At 48.5% G+C, this 21,758-nt stretch overlaps 1 protein-coding gene across 1 annotated transcript; it reads left to right on the top strand.

Moving 5' to 3' along the window:
• Positions 1 to 1,437: 1,437 nt before the first annotated feature.
• Positions 1,438 to 17,946, top strand: LOC146333521 (uncharacterized). The gene is made up of 5 exons (XM_084825465.1): positions 1,438 to 2,181; positions 3,226 to 3,460; positions 4,955 to 5,148; positions 7,454 to 8,521; positions 15,470 to 17,946. Exons 1-5 carry the CDS (start codon positions 2,071 to 2,073, stop codon positions 17,606 to 17,608), a joined length of 3,747 nt encoding a protein of 1,248 aa, XP_084681591.1. The 5' UTR covers positions 1,438 to 2,070; the 3' UTR covers positions 17,609 to 17,946.
• Positions 17,947 to 21,758: the final 3,812 nt, after the last annotated feature.

The raw sequence follows: 21,758 nt of genomic DNA, 5'->3' as shown, positions 1-21,758 counted from the left end.
CCATTTTGTGAGAGCGTCCACAACTTTCAACATTCCAGAGGCGGCCGCCGATCCCAAAAACGGTTGGGGACCTCTGCTGACACATCTGTTCCTTGTGTTTCGTCAGCTTAAAGAGAGAGAGATGGAAAGCCTCCCCGGAGGTTTTCTGAGGACACAGGATGTGGACTCCATACTTGAGCTTCCACGGCAGGAAGAACTGGAAGCAGAGTGTGAGTAAGAGAAAGGGCACAAAATTTGACATACACAGAAACAGAAAGAGAAAACGGGGCCCAAGCATAGGAGCAGGATGGAGGGGTGTATGTGCGGGGGGGGGGAGGTACCCTTTACCAGGACTTAGCAATTCACCCCATTATGATGAAGGGGGAAACTGGAGCTAGTTTGAGATACACGGAGATTTGTGCATGTCTCGTGTAACATGGGGTTGCCCCTCTTCCATCTTTTCCTCCTTGTCCCCCCCCCCCCCCGGTGAGGAAAAAAAAGGTGGAAAGAGCACAGGGAAACACTGGAGGGTCACAAAGGAAGACAATGATGTCTTGGACCCGGGGCCGGCATCAGGCTAGGCATGGTTGGGCACTTGTCAAGGGCACATGCACCAGCAGGGGCCCACTGGCAAGAGCCCCCTGGAGTCGCTCCTCCTCTTCACCATCGCAACCTGCTTGTTCGCCTCCCTCTCGCTTTGGCCCAGACAGCAGAGCTGGTGAGAAGGGAGACTCACTGAGGGGTCTTACCCAAAGGCTGTCCAAAACCTGCAGCTAGCACTGCTCATTCCCCCACCCTTTTTTTGCACAACAAAAGCCTGGTCTGGGAGCACCACCTCTGCTCTCTCTTGATTGCTACCAGTCCCAGAGTGCCATGTGGAGAGGCAGGAGGGGAGAGACAGAAGGCGTGAGGGACAACGCCCCCCAAATAATTGGGGATGTTTATCCCACCAACAGTGGGAGCCAGTGCTGCTGGCAGCATTTATAAGCCCAAATTATATGTAACTGTCTAGGACACACATACACGATACACTGTCCTGTCTAGCTAAAAATTACAGAAGGGGCATCCAGAAATGGAAGGAGGTTGAAACAGAAGAGAGACACAGATTGGTACCCTTTAGCTTCTTTGGATCTGTGCCGGCCACATGTGGCCACCTGTCCTCCAGTCCCCGTCCCCCCCCCACACACACACACACACCAACCACCAAAATTTACAGCAGTGAGAAGAGGCGGTTTGCCACTGAAAACGAGCGGCTTTTTTTTCCGCCGGATTCAGCGATGTGGCAGCAGCAGCAGTTCAGCTCATGGGTGTGTGTGTGTTTGTGTGTGTGTGTGTGTAAAGTTGCCCACTCCTGCTTTGTGGAGTCTGGCTTAAGCCAGAAGTGCAGTTCCAGAATTTCTTCTTTCTTTTGTGACTCATGAGACTGGATGTGTGGATGAGACCGAGAGCTGGGGAGGAGTTATCTGTGGGAAGGAGGCAGCCATGTGACATATTTGTACCAGGCCCCCTCCCCAAACAATGCTCAGACTTTGCCATCAAGAGGAGGATCTGTCAGAGTTCCCCCAACAAATCTCAGCTGACATTTAATCTTTAATCTGTTGCTTTATTAATTTGACTGCTGGCTTCTCAGACTTTCGTCTTCTTGACGTTTAATATCGACAGGCCCAAGTGCTGATGCCAGGCCAGTTTGCCACTGCCCCTATCACCTGCCGTTGTTGGGGGGGGGGGGCCTGGGGCTGCGGCACCTGGACTTCAGCCCCAAAGTCCAGCACCAACAGAAGCGGGCCACCAGAAGAGAAGCCCATCAACACCTCTTAGCCTTGGTAGCAGTCAGTTTTTGAATCGCAGATGCTGGAGGACAAATAGTGAGGGGGGCCAAGAGTTGCCCAGCATTTGTGTTTGCCTGTCCCCTGTTGGAAGCAGGACACTAGGTTGAAACGTTCCAACGAGCCTTGCTTTTGCTTGGAGAACTAAAAGCCAGGTTTCTCAGCAGCTCTCTCGCCCGCCACGAACAGCAGCAGAGATGAACTGGAAGAGGATTGGCACACCCCGCAGGTCACGTGTCGGGCAAGCGTGTCGGATATTCCCGAGATGACCCTACAGCAGATGCTACTGGACAGAGATCTCAGCTTGTCCGATGAGCTGACAGCTCCTCCGCCATCTCTCGAAATGATGGATGCGTCTATATTTTCGATAGAGAAGGTAGTGTGGCTCTGCAAATCACAAAGAACAGCAGCAACCTCCCCCCCGCAAACCTTCTCTCTCTCCTGCTTAGAAGGTTCTTCTCTGGGGTTGTGTGGAAGCTGGATGGTATGCAATGGATAGAGGGTCGCCCACTTTTTTCCCTGGCTCTGCTCCGACGCTGTCAGCAGTTGCCTGACCGGCAGAAATGCATCAGAGGGAGCATCCTTTTTCTACCCTCACCCCTTGACGTCGAGAGAAGCGGTGGAGAAGCGCTCCTGCTTGTTTCCTGCGTTTCACTGGGGCACGAGTTTAGCATCATTATGTGGCAACCATCCACGTGGGAAGCAGCCATTTTGGTTTCCAACAGTGCCCCAGGGCAGCACTGCTCTGGGGCATGGTGGGATGTTTCAAAGGCGATACATCAGAGGCCTACTGCTTGCCTATCGCTGCCAAGGGCAGCCCCTCAAACTAGCCCCCGTACCACATTCTGAGCCAGCTCGGAATACAAAGGTAATGTTGAGCTGTATTACAAGACACACAGGTTCCCCCAACACGTGCAAGTCTTCGTTTCTGGCAGTAAGAGCTTTAAGCTAAAATATGCTGGGTTTGGGAGGGTATATTTGGCCTGCCCCCTTTTGCCTTTGACTCTGCCCACCACTGGGACGTGGCCCCTGAGAGCTTCTCTGAAAAGGGATGCGGCCCCCAAGATGAAAGAAGTTCCACACCCCTGCCTTAGAGTAACAAGGTCCCACGTTACATAGGGCTGCTTTCCCCAACCTGCCACACTGGCTGGGGAATAATGGGAATTGAAGTCCAACACATCTGGGGGTCACTAGTTGGGAGAAGGCCAACGTAGGGCTCCTGAGGGTAAAATGCAACATCAGTCCTACTTAGAATAGACCCGCTGAAACGAATGGGACTTCACTTAATCATGACGAAATTAAATCCCATTCATTTCAATGGGTCTGCTCTGAGTAGGACTTACATTGGATGTGTGCCTGGAAACCGATGCTCGGCCAATGAATTGACGAAAGGCCTTTCTCATCCTCTCCCCCGTGCAAGGTCCTGGGAGAAACAACCGCAAGTATCTTGACGGACGCCGAGGCAGAAGCGTCCAAATATGCTGGCGAGCTGAAGGACCTGCATCTCAAGTGGGAGATGGAGAGCGAATTGGACGAACCGCACAGCGTTCTGAACTGTCGGATATGCCAGCTCTTTGTACGAACTGTGGACAGGTTGCTGGACAAATCAGAGCAACTGATGGATCATTACCTGCCCCTTACCGAGGAGGAGATAGGTACGGATGTGGTGGGGTGTCAGCTCTGATCGCCAAGAGGGAGGGAGCACACACAAAATTAGCAAGCAGGGAGATACCCAACAGAGAAAGAGTTTGGACAAACAAGCATTGCTGAAACGCGCTGGGCCATCATTCGCAGTTTTATAGGGCCAGGTGGGATGTGATGGAGTTCTCACCCGGTTCCCCTTCAGCTATCTGCAATGGCAGCGCTGCAACTCAGTCAAGATCAGACCCACCTTTTTTATCTCCCACTCCCTTAATTGATTCCTCCCATTCCCCCTTATGCCCAGAACCAAGTAAGCTGAAGGGCGGGACCGTAGCTTAGTGGCAGAGTCCCCGCTTTGCATGCAGAAGGGTCCAGGTTCAATCCCAGGTTGGGCTCGGAAGGAATCCTGCCTGAAACCACTGCCAGTCAGTGACTAGGGTCAAGAGGACTAGAATCCTACTTTATTTTTGAGGGAGCACTGTGCAGAGCTAGAGCCCTTGCTTTGTGTGCAGAAGGGTCCAGGTTCAATCCCAGGTCAGGTTCGGAAGGAATCATAGAATAGTAGGGTTGGAAGGGACCTAGAAGACCATCGAGTCCAACCCGCTGCTCAATGCAGGAATCCAAGTCAGAGCATCCCTGACAGATGGCTGTCCAGCTTCATCTTGAACATCCCTAGTGTAGGAGAGCCCACCACCTCCCTACGTAATTGGTTCCATTGTCATATTGCTCTAATACTAAGTTTTTCCTGATGTTCAGCCGGAATCTGGCTTCTTGTCACTTGAGCCCATGATTCTGTGTCCTGCACTCTGGGATGATGAAGAAGAGATCCTGGCCTTCTTCTCTGTGACAACCTTTCAAGTACTTGAAGAGTGCTATCCTATCTCCCCTCAGTCTTCTCTTCTCCAGGCTAAACATGCCCAGTTCTTTCTGTCTCTCTTCATAGGGCTTTGTTTCCAGTCCCCTGATCATCTTTGTTGCCCTCCTCTGAACCCTCTCCAGTTCGTCTGCATCCTTCTTAAAGTGTGGTGCCCAGAACTGGACACAGCACTCCAAGTGAGGCCTAACCAGTGCTGAGTAGAGGGGGACTAGCACTTGACAATCCTGCCTGAAACCACTGCCAGTCAGTCACTAAAGTCAAGAGGACTAGAATCTTACTTTATTTTTAAAGGAAGGAGCATTGCGCAAGGGTAGAGACTTTGCTTTGCATGCAGAAGGGTGCAGGTTCCATCCCTGGAATCTCCAAGCAGGGCTGGAAAAATTCCTGCCTGAAACCCTGGAGAGCTGCTGATGCCATTCGGTGTTGACAATCCTGGGCTAGATGGACCAAGGGTCTGTCTCTGTGTAAGGAAGCTCCCTACGTTCCTAAGCCACCGTATGCTTTTTGGAATAAGGGTAGGACATAAATAAAAATGCGTTTGTTTAGGTGTGTGTGTGTTTTAAAACATATGTAAATTTGTGTGTGTGTGGGGGGGTGTTCTCTCCATCTCTCTCTCCTTCCTCTGGCTCAGGAAATCTGAAAAAGGCCGTTGAAGAGCTTGACGTCCCCTCCATGGACCACCAGATGCAAGCGTGCCTGTCGAGGATCAGTGATTTGTCCAGTAAACTTCGCCAACGCGCCTACATGATGGCGTTGAGCAAGCTGCGCCTGGCAAGGCGGAACACCCAGGAGAGCCTCTCTCAGCTCCACCAGACAATTGGCTTGGTACATCCGCCACATCACATGCCTTTCGCTTGCCCTGATTTACCCACCTTCCAGCGAACTTGCAGCCCCTATTTTTGCCTTCAGAAGGGGGCGTGTGCCTTGATCCAAGGGTGCCCAACACAAACGGCTGATGTTGTCATTTCTACAGAGTTCAGCTGCAGCCCTCCTGTATTTTGCCACTGCTTCTTCGGTCTCGTTTTGAATTTTGATAACGGATTGTCAGACAGTTTATTGGTTTCTATTATATCTTCAACCCAAAGGGCAAAGCCCCATCTCTGCATCTTTAGCCCAAAACGCAAAGCCCCCCATTTTTAACTTTGCTGGTGTGCACAAGCAATGACACCGTTAGCATCGTATAGTTTTGGTCCTTATTTATTTATGTTTAATGGTGTGGTCCAGGCTATGGAAAAGTGAGTGAACAGAGCAGGATTGATAAAGCCTTCAGCAATGGGAAAATCACAAAGCCTGGTTTGGGTAACGGGGTATCTTCTGCCTCTTAAACTAGTCTTGGGACTGCTGGTGGTTCGTGCTGCATTTCCAGACACATCAGCTGCTCATCGTTAACTAGGACTGGTTAACAGTGATCCTATTATGCTGGCACTTTGTCTCCTGCATTAGCTCCCAGTCCATTTCTGGGCCCAATTCAAAGCGCTGGTATTATCCTTTAAAGCCCTAAATGTTACTTGAGTGGTTGTCTCCTCTCCTGTATTCCTGTCCAGACCCTAAGATCATCTGCATAGACTCTCCCCTGGGGAGCCCTGATGAATCCAGTGACTCAGGTGGCCACTGGAGCATTTCAGTGGTGGTGTCCTAGTTGTGGGCTGCCTTCCCCAGATAACCAGAGAGGGTTATCAGGTCCAGACATTCTGCCCTTTTCAGTGCCAGGTAGAGAAAGAGCATTTCATCTTCCCAGGCTAATAGATTTTTTTTTCCAAGTCTATGCATGTTGAGATAGAAAAAAGTCCTACAACTCCCAGCCTCCCAGAGTTGTAGGATGTTTTTCTGTCTAAGCATGCATAGGACTGTGCCTTAAATGTTGTTTGCGCTACTGCTTTCCCCGTGGCCGGTTTTATTCTGCTTTTTAATGCTGTTTTAACATTTTTCTGTTTATCTTGTTTTTAGACATGATGGTTTTAGCTTCTATTTGTGAAGCACCCAGATAACTTTTGTTGCTGTTGAAGGGCAGAGAGATATTTTTCAAAAGGCGGGGGGGGGGCAGCAGGGAAGAGTGGGAGAGAAGCAAACATTAGAGGGAAGTCCATAGGTATAGTACAACAACAGAGAAGACACAAGAAATAAGAGGTGTAGTGCATCAGTTAGTATTAGAGTCGAGGTAAATGACTCCCAAGTTGAACTTCCAGTTTTGAAGCTGTGATTCTTCTTGTTTCAAAAGAATGAAGTCTATGCCAGGAGGAAAATACCAAGAAATCAAAGGATTGAGATAAGGCAGTACAAGAACCAGCCGCACTCCTCCCACTGCCATGAAGGCAAAAAATAAATAAAACAGCAAGCTAAAAAATTAGCTTGATTTGTCCTTTTCAAGGCTCCACAGTCTTTGGGGCAGGGTGGGGCGGGGCTCTATCAGTGCAAAGGCAGGAGCCATACAAGTAGGTGGGCTCCTTGCATGTGGCCCACCTGTTGCCCACGCTAGACAAGGTAATCTCTTAAGATCCCTTCCAGCAATAAAATTCTATGACTCTAAGAATGTAAGTAGAGATTGACAGGACAGGAGGACCACCTTGTATTGAACTTTTGATATAGGGCAGCAATGGAAGCTGGTGAACAGAATAAGAAAGGCGGGCAGGCAGAACATGGCCAAACCAGTGAGCAAGAAAAATTAAGTCATGCAGATGTTTTTAAGAGCCCCTTGCCCCAAACATCACCAAAAGGTTGCTTTCCAGTCTCCAACCTATCTTGGGGCACCCTCCAAGGACAGAAGGACATTCCAAAACCTTCCAGGGAGTGTCAGTAGAGTTTCTGGTACCCCATGTGCTAAGATCCACTTTTGGTTCATTTGGTTGTCTCTCTAACCCACCTTTCAAAAATATAACCAGGGTAGCTTACAAATAAATGTTGAAGCAATAGAAAACAAGCAAAAAAAACCCCAAAGCAAACCATTAACATTGTTTCTCAGGGCCCAGCCAGGGTGGGAGAAATTCATGCTATTTCTGGCCCAGCTGGGTGACGTGCCAAGCAAATTGGTGCCCCGGAGACCCTTGCAACGTATCTGTGGGCTTAGCACCAAATGACTTATTTTGCATTCTGTTCTGTTCCCTCCCCCACCCATTTGCATGGCTGATCCCAGATTGAACAGGTCCAGCATGGAGGTGATCCAGAGAGCCACCAAAGTTTTGAGAGACTGAATGAGATACGTATGCAGTGGACCCGGACATATGAACGGTATTCTGTTGTGGATACGCTCAATGAGGAAAGTGAATATTGCTTCGCCACAAGCAGCTGTATAGAGGAAATTGGGATGCCTCTTGCCCAGAGTAGCAGCACTGAGCAGGATGTGCTGCCTCTCGGAGAGATCAGCTGCTCAGAGGAGGGTGTAGCACCTTCTGGAGAGATCAGCTGCTCAGAAGAGATGCTGTTACCTCCTGGAGAGATCAGGCGCTCAGCAGAAACTCTGGCATCTTCCACAGCGAGCAGCTGCTCGGAAGAGATGGTGGCGCCTCCCATGGAGATCAGGCGCTCAGCAGAGACCGTGATGCCTGCCGTGGTGATCAGCCACTCAGAGGAGATGGTGGCGCCTCCCATGGAGATCAGGCGCTCAACAGAGACTGTGGCACTTTCCATGGTGATCAAATGCTCAGCAGAGACTGTGGCATTGCCTCCCATGGAGATCAGCTGCTCAGAGGAAACAGTGCTGCCTCCCGCAGAGGTCAGCTGCTCAGAGGAAATGGTGTCGCCTCCGGCAGAGGTCAGTTGCTCAGAGGAAATGGTGTCGCCTCCGGCAGAGGTCAGCCGCTCAGAGGAAATGGTGCCGCCTCCCGCAGAGGTCAGCCGCTCAGAGGAAATGGTGCCGCCTCCCGCAGAGGTCAGCCGCTCAGAGGAAATGGTGCCGCCTCCCGCAGAGGTCAGCCGCTCAGAGGAAATGGTGCCGCCTCCCGCAGAGGTCAGCCGCTCAGAGGAAATGGTGCCGCCTCCCGCAGAGGTCAGCCGCTCAGAGGAAATGGTGCCGCCTCCCGCAGAGGTCAGCCGCGCACAGGAGAGGGCAGCACCTCCTGCAAAGAAGGTTCCCATGCCTCTCACTGAGCACATCCGGAGAGATGAGGCTAACATAACGCTAACTGTACCTGGCTGCGACGGAGAGGATGAATTCACTTCATCGACGCCCGCCTGTGAAGAGAACAGCACTCCTGCCTCCGATGTAAGTTTTCTTGTAGTTCAAGGGTTGTAGGGTTAAGTCTCGAGGCTTGTCTGGTAAATTCCAAACTGTGTATTAAGGCACGTTGGGGTGCCTTGAGAAATCAGTGAATTCAAGCAGACTTCCTCAACCTGGTGCCCTCCAGATGTGCTTGGACTACGACTCCCAACATCCCCCAAGTGTAGCCCAACACATCTGGGAGGCCCCAAGCTGGGGAAGGCTGAATTAAAGAATTCAAGGCTCCCACACGCTGAACCATCCGCCCACAAAGGTGGCTGCCCTCTGTTGGAGTCACTCTTCTTGGCTTCCAAACAGTGACTCTCACAGGGACATGCTCACCTCCAAGATAATTGTTTAGATATTCTTAAGCGTAAACCTTTTGGGGCATATGAATTAAGCCACCCCTCCAATCTTAATGTGTGTGGGGGGGACTAAAGGGGTTCTCTGGACAAAAGGGCTCTTCTCCCTATAGCAGGGCATAGGCACTAATGATGTTGGAGAAATCTACAACGAATTCAAATTAGTTTGATTTTTATGAACCTGAGTTGTGGATTCCACAGCTGATGCACTTTTTCCAAGTCGCATGTATTCCGTGGATTTGCAGAGCAGTTTTTTGGGGGTGTATTTGCACTTTGTATTAGCACTAATGCACATTTGTGCAAGTGTGCACTGAGCAAATGTGTATTAATGCACATCAGTGCTAATTTGCATTAACTACCATGCATTGGCACATATGCATAACTGCACACTAGCGAATTAGCACAAGTAGGACAAAACTCTGGCTTTAAAAGTCTGATTCCATCAACATATGGATGTTGGAGTGAAAGGCGCCTGAGAATCTGCGAAACACAGACCAAATGAAGTTAACAAAATCCATACATCCCTAGGTTGCCACAGGGCTGCATCCTCAGAACAACCCTGTGAGAGAGGTTGGGCTGAGAAAAAATGACTGGCTCAAGATTTGCCCAGTGAGCTTTGTAGCTGGGAGCGGATTTAAACACAGGTAACCCTGATCCTAGTCCAACCATTCAGCTCAGTTTTCCCCAACCTGGTGTCCTCCAAGTGTTGTTAAACTCCAATTCCCATCAGCCCCAATCCACATGGCCAATGGTTAGGAAGGCTGGGAGCTGTAGTCCAGTTTAATTTAGATTGGTACGGGTTTCCCACCCTCTGCTGCCTGGTTTGCATCCTCGTTCTCCAAGTCTCTTGGGGAGGAGGGGCAGATCTCAGAGGGAAAAGACCAGAATCAAGGGGAGTGGGTGGGCTGTTTTCTGCTTGGCATGACCATTTGTGCTACTGGCACTGCCCCATGTTACTTGGGCTCCACTCCCATAGAACCAGGCACAGATTCTTTCCTGAAACTGAAAGGGGCCACTATTCTCAGCCGCACAAGGGCAAAATCCCATGGTAGAGCAGGGGTGGGGAACCTGAGACCTGTGAGCAAAATCCAGCCCTCTGGCCCTTCAGAGGGCCATGCCCCCTTTTCCCCTGACTGCCAATCATTTGGTGGTTTTCCAGCTTTAGGGTAGTATTTCTCCACATTCTAAAAGGCTGAAATACCTCTCCTAAGGTTTACTTACTGGCAGGCAGTAAGAGGCTTAAGCTAAAATATGCTATTTTTCAAATTTCGCCCTGCCCACCACTGGAATGCAGCCCCCAAGAGCGTCTCCAAAATGCAATATCTCTCTATAGTCTCCTTGTACCAAGAAAACGAGCATATCAAGGGGAATGCTAAGCTACAAGCTCCCTGACGAGCTAGAGTACTCCATGCAGGGATTTTTGCTGTAGGACTTTTAAAACAAACTAAACCGTTTTGAGGCCCAATATATCTCAGAGCCTACCTTGTCCTGTGCATTCCATTATGATCTCATAAGGTCCAATAATGGATAGGGAGAACCATGATTTGGAGTGCTGAATTTTCATTCATTTAAACATAGCCATGGGGAGCTCAATATTTTGATCAGAGCAGCAGCACTGGGGAACCAGGGGTGGGATGGGGAGGTTAACTCTTCCTGCCGTTTTCCAGATCTAAATTAATCCCCAGTGGAAGAAAAATATGGACATGATACAGGTATGTGTTTCCTTCCCTGTGCGTGTGTGTGCACGCGTGTGTGATTCTGATCTAGAAGATCCACTTCGTTGCTGCTTCAGTCAAAATTGGAAGTCCCTTACACGCCTCTCCAATCGCTACTTTTGAAGGGGGGGGGGTGGAAAAAGTCAGAGGACCTGGATCTCCTGTCTCTTTCTGTCTTGGAATCATAGAATCATAGAATAGTAGGGTTGGATGGGGCCTACAAGGCCATCGAGTCTAAGCACCTGCTCAATGCAGAATCCAAGTTAGAGCATCCCTGACAGGTGGCTGTCCAGCCTTGTCTTGAGTGCCTCCATGTGGGAGAGCCCACCACCTCCCCAGGTAATTGGTCCATTGTCGTATTGCTCTGACAGTCAGGAAGTTTTTCCTGATGTTCAGCCGGAATCTGGCTTCCTGGAATTTGAGCCCATTTTTCTGTGTCCTGCACTCTGGGATGATCGAGAAGAGATCCTGGCCTTCCTCTCTGTGACAACCTTTCAAGTCCTTGAAGAGCGCTCTCCTATCTCCCCTCAGTCTTCTCTTCTCAAGGCTAAACATGCCCAGTTCTTTCAGTCTCTCCTCATAGGGCTTTGTTTCCAGTCCCCTGATCATCTTTGTTGCCCTCCTCTGAACCCTCTCCGGCTTGTCTGCATCCTTCTTAAAGTGTGGTGCCCAGAACTGGACACAGTACTCCAGATGAGGCCTAACCAGTGCTGAGTAGAGGGGGACTAGTACTTCCCAGGATTTGGAAGCTATGCTTCTATGAATGCAGCCCAAAATAGCATTTGCCAGCCACATCACATTGTTGGCTCATATTCAGCCTGTGATCTACAACAATTCTAAGATCCTTCTCGCTTGTAGTGTTGTTGAGCTATGTATCGCCCATCTTGTAACTGTGCATTTGGTTTCTTTCTCCTAGGTGCAGAACTTGCCATTTATCCCTATTAAATGTCATTCTGCTGTTTTCTGCCCAGCGCTCCAGTCTATCCAGATCACTTTGAATTTTGTTTCTGTCTTCCAAAGTATTAGCTATCCCGCCCAATTTTGTGTCATCTGCAAATTTGATCAGCATTCCCTGCACCTCCTCCTCCAAGTCATTAATAAAAATGTTGAAGAGCACTGGGCCCAGGACTGAGCCCTGTGGTATCCTGCTCATTACCTCTCCCCAGTTTGAGAAGGTCCCATTGATAAGCACTCTTTGAGTCCGATTCTGTAGCCAACTGTGGATCCACCTGACAGTTGCTTCATCTAGCCCACTTTGAGCTCGTTTGCTCATCAGGGTATTATGGGGCGCTTTGTCGAAAGCTTTGCTGAAGTCGAGGTATATGATGTCCACAGCATTCCCATGGTCCACAAGGGAGGTTACCTGATCAAAAAATGAGATCAGATTCGTCTGGCAGGATTTGTTCTTGACAAATCCATGTTGGCTTCAAGTAATCACTGCATTGTTTTCAAGGTGCTTCCAGATGGATTGCTTTATAATCTGCTCCAGAATTTTCCCAGGGATTGATGTCAGACTGACTGGTCTGTAGTTCCCAGGTTCCTCCTTTTTGCCCTTTTTGAAGAGAGGGACCACATTAGCCCTCCTCCAGTCATCTGGCACTTCACCTGTCCTCCATGATTTCTCAAAGAGAATAGACAGTGGTTCTGAGAGTTCTTCTGCCAGTTCCTTTATTACTCTAGGATGCAGTTCATCTGGCCCTGGAGATTTGAACTCATTCAAAGTAATTGTTGTTGTTGTTGTTGTTCAATCGTTCAGTCATGTCCGACTCTTCGTGACCCCATGGACCATAGCACGCCAGGCCTTCCTGTCCTGTGCTCTCTCCCGGAGCGTGCTCAAGTTCATATTCATTGCATCCGTGATGCTATCTAACCATCTCATCCTCTGCTGTCCCCTTCTCCTTTTGCCTTCAGTCTTTCCCAGTATCAGGGTCTTTTCCAGGGAGTTTTCTCTTCGCATTAGGTGGCCAAAATATTGGAGCTTCATTATCTGTCCTTCCAATGAGCACTCAGGGTTGATTTCCTTTAGGATGGACTGATGGATTTGACCTCCTTGCAGTCCAGGGGACTCGTAAGAGTCTTCTCCAGCACCACAGTTCGAAAGCATCAATTCTTCGGCGCTCAGCCTTCCTTATAGTCCAGCTCTCACAGCCATACATTACTACTGGGAAAACCATAGCTTTGATTAGACGGACCTTTGTCGGCAAGGTCATGTCTCTGCTTCTTACTATGCTGTCTAGGTTCGCCATAGCTTTCCTCCCAAGGAGCAAGCGTCTTTTAATTTCATGGCTACAGTCACCGTCTGCGGTGATCTTGGAGCCCAAGAAAGTAAAATCTGTCACTGCTTCCATTTCTTCCCCTTCTATATGCCAGGAAGTGATGGGGCCAGATGCCATGATCTTAGTTTTTTTAATGTTGAGTTTCAAACCAGCTTTTGCACTCCTCTTTCACCCTCAACAAGAGGCTCTTGAGATCCTCTTCGCTTTCTGCCATTAGGGTGGTATCGTCTGCATATCGGAGGTTGTTGATAATTCTCCCAGCAATCTTAATTCCGACCTCTGATTCATCCAACCCAGCATTTCTCATGATGTACTCTGCATATAAGTTAAATAAGCAGGGTGACAATATGCAGCCTTGTCGTACTCCTTTCCCAATTTTGAACCAATCGGTTGTTCCATGTCTGGTTCTTACTGTTGCTTCTTGACCCTCGTACAGGTTTCTCAGGAGACAGGTAAGGTGGTCTGGTACTCCCATCACTTTAAGAATTTGCCACAGTTTGTTGTGATCCACACAATCAAAGGCTTTAGCGTAGTCAATGAAGCAGAAATAGACGTTTTTCTGGAATTCTCTTGCTTTCTCCATGATGCAGCGAATGTTGGCGATTTGATCTCTAGTTCCTCTGCCTCTTCGAAACCCAGCTTGTACTTCCGGTAGTTCTCGGTTCGCATACTGCTGAAGCCTAGCTTGTAGGATTTTGAGCATCACCTTGCTGGCATGTGAAATGAGCGCAATGGTGCGGTAGTTTGAACACTCTTTGGCGTTGCCCTTCTTTGGAATTGGAATGTAAACTGACCTTTTCCAGTCTTGTGACCACTGTTGAGTGTTCCAGATTTGTTGGCATATTGAATGCAGCACTTTAACAGCATCATCTTTTAGGATTTTAAATAGCTTGGCTGGAATACTGTCATCTCCGCTAGCTTTGTTGTTACTAATGCTTCCTAAGGCCCACTTGATTTCACTCTCGAGGATGTCCGGCTCAAGTTCAGTGAGCGCACTATCATGGCTATCAGGGACATTCAGATCTTTCCTGTATAGTTCTTCTGTGTATTCTTGCCACCTCTTCTTAATCTCATCTGCTTCTGTTAGGTCCCTGCCTTCTTTGTCCTTTATTATGCCCGTCTTTGCACAAAACGTTCCCTTGAGATCTCCGATTTTCTTGAAGAGATCTCTAGTCTTTCCCATTCTGTTGTTTTCCTCGATTTCTTTGCATTGTTCATTTAAGAAGGCCTTCTTGTCTCTCCTTGCTATTCTCTGGAACTCTGCATTCAGTTGGATATATCTTCCCCTTTCTCCCTTGCTTTTCGCTTCCCTTCTTTCGTGAGCTACTTGTAAAGCCTCATCAGAAAGCCACTTTGCTTTCTTGCATTTCTTTTTCTTGGGGATGGATTTCGTTGCTGCCTCCTGAACAATGTTACGGACCTCCGTCCATAGTTCCTCAGGCACTCTGTCTATCAGGTCTAATCCCTGAAATCGATTCCTCACCTCCACTGTATATTCATCAGGGATATGATTGAGGTCATACCTGAACGGTTTAGTGGTTTTCCCGACTTTCTTCAATTTAAGCCGAAATTTTGCAAGAAGCAGCTCATGATCTGAGCCACAGTGAGCTCCAGGTCTTGTTTTTACTGACTGTATGGAGCTTCTCCATCTTTGGCTGCAAAGGACATAATCAATCTGATTTCGATATTGACCATCTGGTGACGTCCATGTGTAGAGTCGCCTCTTGTGCTGTTGGAAAAGAGTTTTTGCTATGATCAGCATGTTCTCTTGGCAAAACTCTATTAGCTTTTGTCCTGCTTCATTTTGTACACCAAGGCCATGCCTGCCTGTTATCCCGGTGATTTCTTGACTTCCTACTTTAGCATTCCAATCCCCTATGATGAAGAGGACATCTTTTTTGGATGTTAGTTCTAGAAGGTGTTGTAGGTCTTCATAGAACCGATCAACCTCAGCTTCTTCGGCATCAGTGGTTGGGGCATAGACTTGAATTACTGTGATGTTGAATGGTTTGCCTTGGATTCGTACTGAGATCATTCTATCATTTTTAAGATTGTACCCCAGTACTGCTTTTCCCACCCTTTTGTTGACTATGAGTGCTACTCCATTTCTTCTAAGGGATTCTTGCCCACAATAGTAGATATGATGGTCACCTGAATTAAATTCGCCCATGCCTGTCCATTTTAGTTCGCTGATTCCCAAGATGTCGATGTTCAATCTTGCCATCTCATTAGGTGTTCTTAATTACTTTGTTCCTAATTCAAGTTTCTAATTCAATTCCTAATTGAACCCAACATTTCTTAAATGTTGGGTTCAAACAACAGGGGTAAAGAAAGACATCCTTGAAGGATTCTCTCCAAATTATGGAATTCCCTTCCTGACAAAGAGTCTCCAAAGTCACAGCTTAAGCCTATTTTGGAAGCATTGCAAAACATACTTGTTCAGACTGGTATTGGAGCTCAGGGTTATGTAGAGAACATGTCATTGAATTGGATGGAATTGGGGGGTGGCGGCATTGGGAAGGGCTGGGTTGCTTTTGTTGCCAGCCTGATGGGCAGAGAGAACTATGAATCTGAATGAATGTCCTTTTGCTTTTCTGACAGGTGGAAGCCAAGACCCTGGAAATATCCCGAGGCTTAACCCACGATCTTGAGGACACATACAAGACCCTCTTGGAGAACCTGAAAGATCTCCCAGCCAACATCCGAAGCAAGCTGTACCAAACCTGTCGTCACATGGGCGAGCTCCACTCTGATTTTGCCTCAGCTCACAATTTTGGGGAGTTATCTGGCGGTGTCTTGCGTAAGAGCTTTATGGTCATGGCTGAAGCCCAGGTCTCTATGGACGAACTGATGGAGTATGCTTTGCAGAGTCCCAAGGCTCTGCTGTGGTTGAAGGACCATCTCCCTTCCCCAGAGCTGGAGGAGCAACCAGATTCGAAGGAAGACGTCCCACTTTCCAGCGTACAGGAGATGAAGGAGCGGAATATACTGAAAATCCAGCAGGCCTATGACCCAAAAGGTTGCGATGAAGAAGCCCCTTTCGGCAAGGAGGAGGAAGATGTCTGCCCTTCCAGCAAACGGGAGTTGAGGGACATACTGAAAATCCAACGGGACTACGACCCCAAAGGCTGCGAGGATGAAGCATCGTCCAGCAAGAAAAAAGAAGAGGTCCCACTTTACAGCAGAGAAGAAGAGGCCCCACCATCTGGCAAACAGGAGGCATGGAACATAATGAAAATCTTGCAGTCCTACATCCCCAAAGGTCAAAATGATGAAGTACCTTCTGTTGAGCAGGAGGAGGTGGTCCAACCTTCTGACCAAGGCGCATTGAGGGACATACTGAAAATCCAACGGGACTACGACCCCAAAGGCTGCGATGAAGGTGCTCCTTCCGGTGAGGAGGTGGTGGTTCCATCTTTCAACAAATGGGAATTTGGGAACATACTGAAAATCCAACAGGCCTACGACCCCAAAGCCTGTGATGAAGGCACCCCTTTTGACAAGGAGGAGGAGGTCCCATCATCCAACAAACAGGAGTTGAGGGACATACTGAAAATCCAGCGGGACTACGACCCCAAAGGCTGCGAAGATGAAGCACCTTCCAGCAAGGAAAAAGAAAAGGTTCGACTTTACAGCAAGGAAAAAGAAGAGGCCCCACCGTCTGGCAAACAGGAGGCATGGAACATAATGAAAATCTTGCAGTCCTACATCCCCAAAGGTCAAAATGATGAAGTACCTTCTGTTGAGCAGGAGGAGGTGGTCCAACCTTCTGACCAAGGCGCATTGAGGGACATACTGAAAATCCAACGGGACTACGACCCCAAAGGCTGCGATGAAGGTGCTCCTTCTGGTGAGGAGGTGGTGGTTCCATCTTTCAACAAATGGGAGTTTGGGAACATACTGAAAATCCAACAGGCCTGTGACCCCAAAGCCTGTGATGAAGGCACCCCTTTCGACAAGGAGGAGGAGGTCTCATCTTCCAACAAACAGGAGTTGAGGGACATACTGAAAATCCAGCGGGACTACGACCCCAAAGGCTGCGAAGATGAAGCACCTTCCAGCAAGGAAAAAGAAAAGGTTCGACTTTACAGCAAGGAAAAAGAAGAGGCCCCACCATCTGGTAAACAGGAGGCATGGAATATAATGAAAATCCTGCAGTCCTACATCCCCAAAGGTCAAAATGATGAAGTACCTTCTGTTGAGGAGGAGGTGGTGGTCCAACCTTCTGACCAAGGGGCATTGAGGGACATACTGAAAATCCAACGGGACTATGACCCCAAAGGCTGCGATGAAGGCGCTCCTTCTGGCAAGGAGGAAGAGGCCCGCCCTTCCAGCCAGGGGGAGTGGAGAGACATACTGAAAATCCAGCAGGCCTATGACCCAAAAGGCTGCGAGGATGAAACACCTTCTGGCAAGGAAAGAAAAGAAGCTTCACCTTCTGACAAAGAGGAGGAGTGGAGCATACTGAAACTTCTACAGACCTATGTCCTAAAGAGTCATAACAATGAAGCATCTTCTGTCAAGGAGGTGGTGTCGCCCCCACCTTCTGTCAAACAGGACGTGAAGGAGAGGAACACACTGAAAACCCAACCGGTGCACGATCCAAAACACAGCAACGTTGAAGCACCTTCTGGCAGGGATAAAAAGATGGTTCCACCTTCAGGTGTACAGGTGGAGAGGAACATATTGAAAATCCAGCAAGCCTACGACCCAAAAGGATGCAACGATGAAGACAAATAGACAAACAGATGCAAGATGGGCCAGGGCGCAAGCTTTTGACTCAACCATGGCAAATGGCACCGGCAAACAGCGGTGGACTTCACTTCAAAGGGTTGCCTGGGCATTTCCCCTCCAAGGAAAAAGTTTGGGGTTCAAGTTACTAAAATAAGAGGGGCGATTTGGAGCTTCACTTGACTCGTCACTGTGTTTTGCTTGTGCACCTAAGTGGGTGCCGTTTCCCACACCACCACCACCACCACCACCACGTCATACTGACCAGCAACCATGGTATGTAGTAGCTTGACTCACTTGCAAGACTAATTTCCCAGTTATGTGGGTTGACTCAAAGGGTGCTAGCGGGTAGATTTTAACTTCCTTGGGGTAGGTGGTCAGATTAGACAACTTGATTTGGTGGCATCTGGGTAGCCACTGTGGCACAGAGAATGTTGGACTGCACAGGCCTTTGGTTTGATCCAGCAGGGCTTTTCTTGCATTATCAGCAGGGGTGTAGAGCTGCTTCTTTGGTGTTTTCCCAGCATTTGTGTAGTTCCCCCCCCCCCCCAAATGGTTGAAATGTCTCTCCCAAGGCTTGGTTTCTGGCAGTAAGAGCTTTAAACTAGGTATTTTTTTGGCCAACCCACCACTGGAATGCAGCCCCTGAAAGCTTCTCCAAAATGGAATTAGGCCCTCAGGCTGAAAGATGTTTTGTACCCATTATAGATTATCCCAATTTTACTCTCATCACAGAGGTAGCTCGTATCCTCTGGCTTGCTTTGCACGTAACAGCAACCCAGAGTATGGCTTGTCACTGAATCGTGGGTTGTCATTACATATGAACCCTGCACTATGGTTCTTAACTATGGGTTAAGCATGGACGTCCCAAGCCGAGAACCCATGGTTTGTTGTGTTGCAAACTCTGGGTTGTTTGTGGTTAACAAACCATAGTTGAACCACAGGACAGGCTTCGCACGTAACAAGAACCCATGATTCAAGGACAACCCATACTCAACCCGTACTCTGGGTGGGTGTTACATGCGAACCAGGTCTATTTCTGCCTCATTTTGAATACATCCAATACATTTTCCTAGGGGCAGGGGAAATCCCACCTTCCAAACTGCATTTTCAGGAAACAACTATAACTTGCTCCCTCATCCCTTGGTCTTTCTGCGCACTGCGCATTGACGAAAGCTAATGCCAAAGCTGAGCAAGCATCACAAATACAACTACCAATGCATGCACACGCTGATCCACCTGCCCCCAAACTTTCCCCCTAAATGCCTTTTGTTAAACCAAAACGAGACGTTTTTGCTATTAGCGGGTTAACTCTGCCTTTCCCAGACTTTTCAAGCAGGAGAGCTTGGCAAATGGAATGCACCCTCGGATCCAGATGTAGGTGCCTGGCCCTCCAGACCCATGAAAATGCTACATTGGGGGGTGGGGAAGCGTCAGGGGATCCTGCTGAGTGAGGAGAGCTGTGGTGCGGGGGGGGGGAGGAGCAGGGATCCCCCCAAACCAGTCAGGCGCATCTTCTGTGAATGGAGCCCTTCCATCCCCATGGAAGGCAATTTCTAGATACAGCTGCCTCCCTTAATGTTCCCCTTGATATTTTAAGCTCCTTCTGATACAGTGCTGGGATGTTGTTAAAAAAGAAAAAAGGGGGATCTTTATTTGGGGAATTGGCTGGGATGAAGGAGAAGGGTTGTGAGTTCTTTAGGTAAAAAAGTTATGGGCTCAGCCCTGACAAAAGGGAACACGCGATCCTCCATCTCTCACTATTGGCTAGAGGGCCGATGGGAATTGCAACCCAACCTCTGGAGCAGGGATGATGGGAATTGTAGTCAGCAGGTTGGGGACTATTCCTTCAGGCTTCAGAGCCAAATCCTGCTCTTCAGGGTTCTTCAGGCCATTTAGTGGTTTGCCAGCTTTTGTCGTTTTGTCCCCCACTCTAAAAGGCTGAAATGCTCATCCTGGCAATAAGAGCTCTAGTGAAGACAAGCTGGCAATTTTGGCCCCACCCCTTTTTCTATTGGCCCCGCCCACCCCCGGAATGCAGCCCCCAAGAGCGGCTCCAAAATGGCATTCAGCCCTCGGGCTGAAAGAGGTTCCACACCCCTGATCTGGAGGGCTGCGCGGTCGTCACCTGCACCTCCTACTGAAAAGCTGGCCTATGCCACCGGTTCAGAGAGGCAAGCAACACTTGATACCCCGGGGCGTGGTGCAGCCTTCCCCAACCTTGTAAATACAGTTCCCATCATCCCTGACTATTGGCCTAGGACTGATGAGAGTCATAGCCCTACACCACCCGGAGGGCACCAGGTTGGGGGAAGGCAGCAGTTTGGTGATGACGAGAAGGCATTCTGCATAGGCTCAGAGGTACGACGCTTCCCATATTCCAAGACTCAGCGCTGCTATTGAAAAGAGACTCCCCGGCTGCCCTTGAAGTCTTGGGCCTGGTTACAAGGATCTCCTGCTCCCAGAGCGACTTTCCTGGGCTGTAACGTCTGCCTCAGAGGCCTTGCTTGCATGGCCATGCCAGTTAAACACCAGGGGCCAGGTTTTCTTGGAGTGATTCCCTGTGTCTTTCAGGCAGAGAGTGAAAATCAATCTGATTCCAATCTTTTAGTATTTAGAAGTGCTGCTGCTGGGCTTAATGCTTTCAAGTAGCTGCTCTTAATGACCAGTTTCAATGGGGTGGTTTTAATATGGTACATACTACTATTTCATTGTTATTTTGTCATTGCTGATATTGGTGAAGCATCGAAAGCTTCCCCCTACTAAGACATATCACTGGTTCATCTAGCCCAGTACTGTCAACTCTGACTGGCAGTGGCTCCCTGGGGTTGAAAACTGGTCTTTCTGTGCCCTACCTGGAGATGCTGGGAATCAAACCCAGGACCTTCTGCACACAAAGCCGGGCTGTGCCACTGACCTACGGCCCTTAGCGTTAAATTCAACAAAAACACCCAAGATGCACAGAACTGCAGTTAGTCAAGATAGATGACTAACACCAGCAACACCACACAGGCCGCTTAACAAGATCAGCCTCGGATGGCCTTCTCTCTGTCCCATCAGCCAGGACAGCTAGACTGGTGAGGATGAGGGAGAGGGCCTTTTCTGTGGTGGCCCCCACTCTGTGGAACTCCCTCCCTAGGGAACTCCGCCATGCCCCCTCTTTAATGAGCTTCCGCCGTGCATTAAAAACGTGGTTGTTCAGGCAGGCATTTGGGGTGGGTTAGGGTATTTTAGAAAACGTTTTTATTGTAGAATTTTATTGTTTTAAACTGTTTTATTATATGCTGTACATCGCCCAGAGTGGCTGGGTGACCAGCCAGATGGGCGATTAATAAATTTAATAATAAATAAATATAAAATCAAAAGGAGTTTGAATAGTTTAAAGACATGTATATAAACGAGCAAGGCATAATAAATAGCACACACTAAATTACAGAGGAAGTCAATAGTTCCAGTGCATATACATCGTATCAAACATATCAGCCATTGGAACTACTGACTTCCTCTGTGACTGATAGGTTTGATATGATGTTTATACATCGGAACTGCTGAATTGGGTGTGTACTGTTGATGGTGCCTTCTTTATTTATATGCATGACCTTAAACTATTACAAACTCACTTCTTTTGATTTAATCTCTATTAACTGCAGTTCTGTAAGGTTCCTTGCACCTTGGGTGTTTTTGTTGAGAATGAGTTGGGAATCCTGTCTTTTTTGCCTTCACTGTAAAAGCCACTCTTTCAGAACTTTGCTTTACAAATATTCAATGAATATCCTCCTTCCTCTGTTCTCCGTATCCCCGGCTGACAAGGTCCTCAGCTCGCCAGACGTTAGAATCCACCTTTTCCCACAGAGGACAGCTGATACCCTCTTTCCCTTGGAACCATACTGATATGAGCTGGTTCATTCATTCTCTCTGTCTCACGCACGCACACAGCTAAGTTCTGCACCAAGATAACTCTCAGTCTGAATTCTGTAACCTTATACAAGCGAAGGCTGTAATCCTATGCATGTTTAGTCCTAAACCATTTATCTTAGTTTGCCTAATTTAAGGGGGCAATCCTATGCATGTTTAGACAGAAAGAAGTCCTACAACTCCCAGCGTTCCCCAGCAAGGGGAATGCTGGGAGGTGTAGGACTTCTTTCTGTCTAAACATGCA

This window comes from Heloderma suspectum, chromosome Z (assembly GCF_057233095.1).
Source record: "Heloderma suspectum isolate Gila_16-S chromosome Z, 16-S_ref, whole genome shotgun sequence".
Classification (NCBI taxonomy): domain Eukaryota; kingdom Metazoa; phylum Chordata; class Lepidosauria; order Squamata; family Helodermatidae; genus Heloderma; species Heloderma suspectum.
This window is presented reverse-complemented; position numbering and strand designations above follow the sequence as displayed.